The sequence below is a fragment of the Dreissena polymorpha genome, chromosome 14 (assembly GCF_020536995.1).
Source record: "Dreissena polymorpha isolate Duluth1 chromosome 14, UMN_Dpol_1.0, whole genome shotgun sequence".
In the NCBI taxonomy this organism is placed as follows: Eukaryota; Metazoa; Mollusca; class Bivalvia; order Myida; family Dreissenidae; genus Dreissena; species Dreissena polymorpha.
In genome coordinates this window covers 26,404,721-26,415,681 of record NC_068368.1, presented here as the reverse complement: position 1 = coordinate 26,415,681, position 10,961 = coordinate 26,404,721, and the positions used below count along the sequence as shown (strand labels likewise).

The 10,961-nt window shown below is 37.2% G+C and overlaps 1 protein-coding gene across 1 annotated transcript in view; it reads right to left on the bottom strand.

Annotated features, from left to right (window-relative positions):
• Positions 1 to 291: 291 nt before the first annotated feature.
• Positions 292 to 10,961, bottom strand: part of LOC127857769 (uncharacterized) — a 74,946-nt gene continuing 64,276 nt past the window's right edge. The window contains exons 46-52 of the mRNA XM_052394426.1: positions 10,674 to 10,818; positions 9,814 to 9,956; positions 7,815 to 7,897; positions 6,608 to 7,514; positions 5,034 to 5,256; positions 1,765 to 1,994; positions 292 to 747 (exon numbers count right to left, since the gene is read on the bottom strand). Coding sequence (XP_052250386.1) covers positions 449 to 747; positions 1,765 to 1,994; positions 5,034 to 5,256; positions 6,608 to 7,514; positions 7,815 to 7,897; positions 9,814 to 9,956; positions 10,674 to 10,818 — 2,030 coding nt within the window. The 3' untranslated portion in view covers positions 292 to 448. The remainder of the gene's footprint in view (positions 748 to 1,764; positions 1,995 to 5,033; positions 5,257 to 6,607; positions 7,515 to 7,814; positions 7,898 to 9,813; positions 9,957 to 10,673; positions 10,819 to 10,961) is intronic.

Below are 10,961 nucleotides of genomic sequence, written 5' to 3'. Positions count from 1 at the left end.
TAACATAAAAAGCTAAAAATTATTTAAAGGCATTTGGTTAATATAAAACATTTATTTCTCATATTGTTAGTGTGTGTAACAACACAACACACATAAACACATTTAATGTATAAAATAGTTTGACATTGGTCGACGGTTTGTTGTCTGATCTATGTCTATCAGCTAAACAAATTATTAAAATTTAATATAAATTAAATCAATTTTATTACACATGTTTAATTGTACAACTTTACACGTATGTTAATTATCAATGACCATTCTTTAACAAATCATGTGTAAAATTATTGTTAATTTACAATTTTGTTTATTCATGCCAATAGCCATATACCGCCCATGCTTATGCAACTTTCGTTAATATTATATTTCATATAACATCTTAAAAAATATTTTAAACTTCATCTTTCGCTTTCACGCCACAATTCAGAAACCGCCCAGATGCTTGCTCCAGTTACGTCTGCACATCCGTCAGGCCTGCGTCTTTCTTCCTCTGTTCAATCATGTTGTCAAACTCGTCAGGCCGGTGCAGAGGGATGGTCACTTTTGGGCCCGGCTTCGGGATCTGCCACACAGAGGTGACGCTTGAGGGCCGTGACGTCGACACTGACGTCTCAGATGGCTCCGCTAGCATCGTGACGTCAAACCTGCGGTTGGGGACGTCACTTTGACGTGGCTGAATCGGCCTCATTCGTTCACCGTTAAAATCATTCAGCTCCACCTGCGAGAACGGTTTCGGCTTCTCCTGTAACTCTGGGGAAGGTGGACGATACATGTGAATGTTTGAGAAACGATATTATAATATAATAAGTAGATTCATCATTTGAATCAGTCATTAAGCAAGATGTGTTTGTGAAACACTATGTCCCCCATATATTTTACCTTTGACCTTGAAGGATGACCTTGACCTTAACATTTTACCACTCAAAATGTGCAGCTCCATGAGATACACATGCATGCCAAATATCAAGTTGCTATCTTCAATATTGCAAAAGTTATGACCAATGTTAAAGTTTGACACAAACCAACAAACACACAGACAGGGCAAAAACAATATGTCCCCCAGTAAAGACTGGGAGAAATAAAAGCAACTACGTGTTCAGGCGAAGATTTCAAATAATCCTCGCACGTTAGTTACGGCTCAATTAACCGGCAGTTATTTTTGTGTTAAAATGCACAATGAAAACTTGTGAAAATCGTACTAAGTAACTTATTAGGGTTTACAGAAACGGTTCTCCGGTTTGTATGAATTAAACAACGATCACGTCAGCCCGAGGTGTTTTAAATCTCCGCACTTGAGCAGCAAAGGATCGTTTATTGATATATTATATCGATAATGAAAACAATATTTATGGACTTTTACATGATCAATATTTTTGTACATAAAAAATATTATGCAATGACCAGGCATGGGATTTCTTTTTTGTTTGGTTAATGGTAGATTTATACGAAGTACTTGTTTTTTTGTATAGGGAGATAAGCGTAGATTATTTTACTGTGTATACTAAATTTATAACATGAGCCGCGTTCTGGGTAAACTGTCCTTTCTGCCTGTGCGTTAAGTGTCATCCCAGATAAAAATGTACAGACTTAATATAATTTTAACGTAAATACAGTTTGTTCAGACAGTTATGCCCCTGATTAGCCAGTGCGAAGGGCACAGGCTAATCTGGAGGAAACTTTAAGCAAATGCATTAAACCCATTTACCACAAACGCGGTTCAAATTTATAAGAACATAGTAATGATTGCGACGAAGAACTATCTGCTACCTTTGAAGGTGGCGAAGTTAGCATGGTGTGGCGGTGGAGCTTTGCCAGCAGGCAAAAACAACGAGTTTGCTGTAAATGGCGACATGTCATCAAAGATGGGATTGTGTTGCCAGATCTTGTCATCATCGTCCTCCGAGTTGACGTCATCTTTGTCGTTCACACGGATGCCGGACGAGGTGGTCGGGCGGTTGTCGCCGATTTGCTGCCCGCTGTCCTCCATTAAACCGACCCTGGATATGGACAAGGAAAATCATAGGTCTCAAGAAGAACGTTTGCCAAGACGTTCATAAAAGCGAATGTTAAGAACACTAAGTTGTAATCAATTCATAAAAAAATAATTGAACAGCGTAACGCTCTATTTAATAACCAATTTAATAACCGTATATAAAGAATCTCACACTACCCTTAAAAACGAAACGAATTATTAAACCTCAAAAACATGATTGGACATTCTATGCAATATATTGGTAACCGCTGCTAAACATACGTTTCTAAATCTGTTAAAAATATATGAAAAAATAACAATAATCAAGGTTTTCATTATTGTAAATTGTGAGTGAAATAATATGAGTCGTGCTCTGTGAAAAGTGGATTTAATGCATGTGCGTAAAGTGTCGTCCCAGATAAGCCTGTGCAATTCGCACAGGCTAATCAGGGACGACACTTTCCGCTTAAACTGGATTTTTGATAAGAGGTTTTCTTTAAACGAAGAATATCATCAACGCGGAAAGTGTCGTCCCTGATAAGCCTGTACGGACTGCACTGGCAAATCTGAGACGACACTTAACGAACATGCATTAAACCCCCTTTTTCACAGAGCACGGCCCATATATAACATATATCTAAAAGAGTCTAAATATAAGAGAGAAATATTGACACAACCACTGACACCTCCTTGAGAGCGAAACTGTGTTTTTCAGCTCTAACGTTGATGAAAAATAAGCCGCAATAAAATAAAATGAAAAAAGGAAGCAACTGGAGTTTGAAAATAACTGTTGTCATGTACTCTATCTACCCTAACTTACACTTTTGCTAAATAATTAAATATAGAATCATACGCCAACATCCGATTTTTATAAGCAAGGTCCCTGATGTTATTCGGCATGTGCATTATTATACCCGTTTATTTCATTGCAGTTACTAGGCATATGCGGTGGCATATGGCACATCTTCACACGGATTGTATTTTAAGAAACGGTTTTTTTAAGTTTTAAAAATTATATATGATTGATTTTATTAATATTACACCTTCAGATAAGTGCGACATTGCATATACAAAACAGGACAATAAATACGGAGACAGACACAACCCAACATAAAACAAATACAACAAGATGATGCGTTCAATCAACACAAATGCCGCCCCCTTGTCAGTACTGATTGATGAATCCATTTGAGCCGTGCTCTGAGAAAAACGGGTTAAATGCATGTGCGTAAAGTGCCGTTTCAGATTAGACTGTGCAGTCCGCAAAGGCTTCTAAGGGACGACCCTTTCCGCTTTTATGATATTCTCTGATTAAAGGAAGTCTCTTCTTAGCAACAATACAGTTTATACGGAAAGTTTCTTCCCTGATTAGATTGTGTGTGGACTGCACTGACTAATCTGGAACGGCACTAAATTTACGCACAGCACAGCATGGATCCATTTGAATAAACTTTAATCAAATAAAGGTCAAGGTAAATGTCAGAACGAGGTGAGGTGAAATGGAGGTGGTGAGTGTTCATGGACAGCATTCACGCATGAATCAAATTTAGTAGTATGCAGCATCGTTGTTAGAAGAAATGCGTCTTTTTGAGTTAACCAAGAATGTGGACCTTCTTAATTCGTCTGAAACCAAATGCAGGTACATGTCATGGTAAACATGAGTTGGTTGTTGTGCCTACGTTGAATGTGTGAAATCATCATCCATACAAGTATTGAAGCTCTGTAACAAGCAGTATCGATGTTAGAAGAAACGCGTCATAAGGTTTAACCAAGATTTTGGACATTCTGAATAACATGTGTATTAAATCATCAAAATAGTTCACTGTCAAGGTCAAAATGAGGCCAAGTAAACAGGGTGTGAACAATGATCCTTATCCATTCAATAGAAAAATTGCGCCTCGGCGATTAGAGTATTTTGTTCATAATTTTCTTCGAGATGTCAAGCTGAAAATTAAATTAAACTTGGGTCGGCAACTGGAAACGGTCAATTCAAACTACCGGGATTGGGGTTCAAACTAGTTTAAGAGCATGCCAAAGCTACCACAGAAGCTCATAATTAATCACTGAAACGGGTTAATAAACAATTAACATCCCAAATATGACAACCAGGCTCATAACACTTAAATGAATAAAATTCACCGGTTCACCCGCCTTGGATCAGCTGATGCAAAACACATCTTGTTTATATCAGAATGCAGTACCTCACACTTAGCCCAGAATAAATAACGACATATAAGTGTAAATAAACATTTACATTATAGAACATAATTGTGTTAAAGAATAGCCAGTATACCACAATGAACATACACAAGTGATTTCGTACACGTATACAGAGTCTGGCTCCACGGACGAAAATTCGACGATCGTTGAGCAACAAGATTTAAACATTAATTGTGTAATGTGCATCATGAAATCAAGCTTGCAAAGAATATTGATACCTTCAAATACAAAGGTTTGTCAATTGAATGCATACATAATATGAAACACTTGCCATCAACCTCTAGCCTTTACTTCAATATCGGCATTAAGGCCAAAAATGATTGCTATGTTTTACTTTAATTGTTCAAAAATTGATTGCTAAATCTTACGCTAACATTTGCGTTAATATGGGCTACAGATGATTGCACAATTTTGAACCGAGCGTAGCTTCAATATGAGCTAATAGGTTTAGTTAAATCCAATGTTAAACGTCGCTTCAACATTTGTTTAAAGTTATAGCTGCATATCGCTGCGAACATTGCTACAAAATAATTTTTAAATCTCAAAGGTGGTATTAGGCTCTATAAGGACTAAAAGTGATTACTTAATCTCACGCAGAAGCAAAGTGAAAATGGCTATGTGCAAACAGCATAAAACCAGAACAGCCTTCGAGTAACTCACAGTCTGTTCAGGTTCTATGCTGTTTGCTGCTAATCAGTATCTAAGGTTTGCAGATTAAGCCTAAAAACAAGAACCTAGTGAGAAAGGTCTTCAATTAAATATAATTTTCTGGGGGACTACAAATGCGTGAAAATACATATCTTAGTGGTAAATTGTTAAAGCAAAATATCACTTAAACGCATACCTGCTTCTAGACAACTTGATGTATCGCAGCTTCACAATAACTCTCCTGAGAACGTACACGAGGACAATGAGGGCAATGAGAGGACAGACGATGACAGCCAGCAGTTTGGGGATGTTGATGTTGCACTGGCAGCCATTAACCAGGTCATCGCAGTCGTACATACTGGAACATGGGCTCGACTGACACTCGTCGATTTCTTTCTGACACCAGTCGCCGATATAGCCTGTTTGTCGGTTAATAAAACATGTTAATATAGAGAATAACAGGTTACTGTCCCATCGTTTTGTAATATATCAGGCGAGGCTTAGAATAATATAACGGCGAGGCTTGCCGAGCCGTTATTTTATTCGTGCCGAGCCTGATATATTACACAACGATGGGACAGTAACCTGTTCATCTGTTTATAATACCACATTTTCCTAAAAATCTGCAAAATAATCCATGTCTTTATATTTAATATGTACGGATCCCCGCTGATTTTGCTGATCCGGCTTTTACACGTTGACTTACATGTAGAAACGGCGTTCGAAAAGACAACACGAATAATCGCTTATTTTAAAAATCGTATAGAGAAAAAAAGTTGTTTGCACTACGAATTGGAAGAGTACAACCGCTTTAATTATAAACGTCTTGAATTGGAGATCAGGAATGGACTGCAGCGACAAATTTAATCTAAGAACACACTTCACCGAATAGTTTGGAGACGCCCTTTTGGAGATGTGTATTGAAATTGACATTTTGATGAAGGTGTCAATAATGACATAAGCGTGTTAAATCGTTTGTTTAAATAGTTGAGGATAAGCATACAGTTATCATTTGTCTTGACTTTCTGTGCAAAATTTGCGAGTGCAAAGACTGTATCGATATTTAAGATTTATTGCCGCATTGATGACGTCATTTAACTTATGCAGTGCGGGCTTTTGTGATTTTTTGAAAATAAACGTTTTTGTGATTTATGACTTTAAACTAGAATAAAATATGTACGTTCTTGGTTACAAAATGTTTATTTTGTTGAACCTGATTCATGTTGATAGAAATTGTTGACTTTATTGAAAATCCCACGTATTTCCAAACATTGACTGATACAAGAACTTCCTGTTGACCATGATATAAAAAAAATATCAGGCAACGTTATATCAGGCAGATATCAATGCGGTGGTATGATAAAATGAGCCATGAAAATATAACATAGTCATTCATATTATGTTACGTATTTTCAGTAAAAGTTTGTCAACGCTTCTAGTATATTACACACGATGGAAGTCGTTAGTTTTAGCATTGTTATATCGTATTGTGGAAATATATATGAGTCGCAATCTGGAAAAAAAGAGGTTAATGCATACGCGTAAAGTATTGTCACAGATTAAACTGTGCAGTCGGTACAGGCTATTCAGGGACGACACTTTCCGCATAGACTGGATGTTTGCTAAAAAGAATTAAACACATACAATACAAGCGGAAAGGCATGTCCCTGATGTCCTTGCAAATGTATACTGCACAGGCTAACATTGGACGATACTATGTACATGCATTAAGCCCTGTATTACCAGAGCGAGGCTCAGATGCGTGATTACCAGGTTCACAGACGCACTCAAAGCCACTGAATGACCGCGATCTGGCCGGATCTTCACACGCGTCATATCCCAGAATGGGATGGTGGCACTGACCATGAATGCAGGGGTTCTCCATCACATATACATCGATAGTGACACCAGGCGTGTAGATGTCATCAGCGTTCCGGGCGATTAAATCCAGCGTCATGTTACCCTGTAGGTCTGGAGAGTATTCAAACTGAATGTCATAAGCTTCGACGCTCCTGTAGCGCCTAGTCGTGTAATTGGCCAGCGGGATATCCGATGTGTTAGTTAACCTCTTCAGAGAGTAAGCGGCGTCCCCGAGAGCGCTAAATCTTGGGAGTGGAATAAATATCTCGCCCCCGTCGACATCTGCGAGAACAATTCGTCCGGCGTAGTGGGTTGAAGACCTGTTAGCGTTCACTAAAATTGTGTGTCGAAAAGAGGGCCGTTTCTCAGCGTAAAAAGTTTCATTGGAATCAAAAAAGAATCGCTCAGTTTTATCAGGAGTTCCGTGAATGACAAGTTTTAATTGTTTTGTTTGCGACATTGGTTGTTCAAACGCTGGCAAATCTGTCTCAGTGACCTCAACAGTGACATCATCTTCGCCGTAGAAATCGTCTTCAATCGCCTTACAAAGGAGATTACCGTCGGAGGTGATGTTACACTGGAGGTTTTCTGGCTCATGAACGATATTGTAAACCAATGTGTCATCCTCTGGATCCTCTGTTTCTATAGTAAGGTCAGCAATCACGTCTTCCGTAATATCAAAGGTCTTTGAAACAATTTTCGGGGGGTAATTGATAAACGTTTTTCCGATTTTCACCAAACTGTAATGCATGGGTGATTCTAGTTCGATTGAGGCGTCTCTCTTTTTTCTCACTGCGCTGTTGAAATCTGGGCATATCTTTTGAATAAAGAACTGCATACATAAAGCTGAAGTATATTTTAGATATTTAAATACATTTAATAACTATTAAATGCTAACATTATTTCTTTCTCAATTGATTTGTGTTTTAAATGATTCCCAAACAGGCGCATTCTCTATGTTCATGCACACGATAATAAGGCCTACTACGTATAGTAAAACTATAGGACTTGAATACGTATTTAATATTTATTACATTCCGATTCTTTTTATCATTAGTTCAATTAATTGATTAGAAATTGTTCATTAAACATTTTAGACATTTATCTCATGTACTACCATTGATGAATAGACTCCACTGGAGAAATTTGCAGACAATATTTCATTACACCCTTCGTCAATGTGAACCCAGACATCTTTCTCTGAAACAATATAAAATAAAATATGATACACTTTGTGTAACAAATATTTTTCTGTTAAGTGACTGATTGTCAATAGCGCAACGCTTAAAAATACTTTCGAAGAAAAACAGTTTGTAAAACAACTTGCTATTAATTGAAAAATATTAAGAACAATTTATTAGTTCAACTTCCACTTTGAATCTAAGAAACTAGCAAATATATATTTTAAGTAGATGTTGATTTTAATATAATATAAGATGCATAACACGTTCGCTGGTGATTTAGAAATAAGAGCTTATTAAAGCTAACTATAAAACTCCTAAAAATCAGGAAGGCAATGCCAAATATAATGTTACGTAGTGGTTAACTTAAACGAAAATTCCACTATTAGTTATTGATAGTTGGTACAACAGCACCATTGATGGGACATTAAGGATTTTGAAATCTGCATGAGTAATCAAACACTTTAAATCAAACGTTGTTTTTTTTTTTGTCTTTTTCTCAATCGTTTGACTCGGAACTGAACTGAACAGTGCGTGTGCATGCAGATCTGTACGGTAAATAGTGCGTGTAAGTCCCGAACTTAACGGTACATACTGCATTTACGTTTCCAACTGAAAGGTGCATAGTGCGTATACTTACCGAACTTTACGATACATAGTGCATGTACGTACGGAATGTTACGGTATATAGTGCGTGTTTGTACCGAAATTATGGTACATTGTGAAATTATGCACCGAACTTAACGGTACATAGTGCATGCACGTACCGATTTTTACGGTAGGTAGTTAGTGTTTGTACCGAACTTTAACGGTTCATAGAGTTTTTATGTACAAAACTTTACGGTGCATTGTGTGTGTATGTACCAAACTTTAAGGTTCGTAACCCGTGTATTTACCGAACTCTACGATACATAATGCGTGTACACTTGGAGACTTTTCTAACGCAACATGTATTCAAATAAATATAGCTCCCTTACTTTAGAATGGATTTTGTTTTGGACTCGGACTTATTCAACACATATCTTATACTTCATGTAAATTAAATAGTAATTGATCAACATTTAAATATAAAACATAACACATTCAAAAATCACTGAAAACGTAATATTCTCAAAATCGTACATCGTAAAATAATAATGTGCAAAGTAAAACGCATTTAAATTCACGTCTTAATGACCGACCGGCTTGCAACACCGCGCTCATTAATATTCATACGAGCCATATTGTTTTTCAAATTTATGTTTTGTTTTCCTGGTGTAAAAACCCACCGAGAATGATGAAATTAAAATCAAATTAGAATTATATTTGATGCGTTGTGCTACACTTGTTGACTTTTCGAACGAATCATTTTTCAAACTTAAATATCTCAATTATGAATAAATATTTTGATTGAAAATTGTACATGTGATCAAATGACTTCATTATGTGCAGCAAACGATAAAATCATTCATCCGTGACGATCGAATGCTTAAATAGCAAGTCGGGGAGGTAGCCTGCACCAAGCCGGTTGCGCTGTTGCGCTCCTGAAATTGTATACGAGATAAAGTGATCTTTAAATTAATTTAGCGTTTTCCTGGTGTATCAACCCACCTAAAATGAATAAATTGAAATAAAATTAGAATCATTTCGCTTTTCACCATTTTCACGTGCAAAAAGATGAAACAAAACATACCCCACGTGCAAAAGCGCCCTATTGTCACGGATGAATGAATTTATCGTTATCTTGCACAGAATATAGGCAAATGATCACATGTGCAATTTAAAATCAAAATCTTAACTTATTACTGAGATATATAAGTTTGAAAAGTGTAGCGTTAGAAAGTCTCCAAGTATATGCACCGAACTTTTAGGTTCATAACGCGTGTATTTACCGAACTCTACGGCACATAGTGCGTGTATGTACCGAACTTTTAGGTTCATAACGCATGTACGTACCGGTGTCCCAGAAGACGAGAGCGGGTTGATACACGGCATCCTTCTCACATTCAGGGCCAACTGTCACGTGGATGGTGACACGTGAGGCTTCAGCACGTGGTGCCGGGGAGAGAAAGAAATTGACGTCACAGAGGTGATGTATCCTGCAACACACAATGTGGTTATTATTCAATTATTAAACATTTACTGATCAAATGTTTAAAATATATTTTGAAATTGTGTACGGTCAAGAGGGTAAAAAGCTATTGGACGCTCATCTAAGACCCGATTTAAATGAACTTAATTGTTCTGAGAAGCTTTTTTTATTGCTTCCAACATTCTTCATTATAACAAATTGTCTGAGCATGATTCATTCGAACAAGAGCTCACATTGAGCTCTTTGTACGAAGGTGAGCTAAACATAATTGCACAGAAAATCAAGTACGAACATAGAAAATTCTAATCGTTCGCCTAAAGTCAATTGGTATATTATTGGTAGAAGCGATTTTAATTGTGTGTACCATCGAGCAATCAGTTGCAGATAACGGCTTATAATTAGAGGTTCGTTGTTTAAATGAAACCTCAATTTCGGCGAACAGCGCTTAATGCAAGTGCGTAACGTGTCGTCCCAGATTAGCATTTGAAGTGCATGCAATCTAATCTGGGACGACACTTTCTGCCTTAATTGGATTTTTTTGCTTAAAAGAGACTTCCAAACCATAAAACTGAAAGTTTCGTTCCAGACAAGCCTATGCGGACTGCAAAGGCTAATATGTGGCCAAACTTTACGCATATACATTAGACCAAGTTTTCCCGGAACGAGGCTCATATATAAACGTTTTTCAACGTGCACAACATTGAAAAGGATGTCTGCAATTTACCTATTTCGCAATAGCCTAGAAGTTTTTTTCTGCGTTGTTTCAACGTTGGAAATGAATGGTCTATACTCGGCCGTTGCGGCGCTGCCGTATGTTTCCTGTATGTCCTGCTTCGTCAGTGTTCCCAACGTTATGCCGCCCGTGGTCACTAATAGATTGAACACAAATATAGTCAATAAGTAGGCACTCTATAAACTACGTATTTTTCAACATGTTTCAATTTACATCTTATTATTCGTGTCAGTAAAAAGGAAAATGTAACAACGGGCGAAACTTAAAGACATATGACAG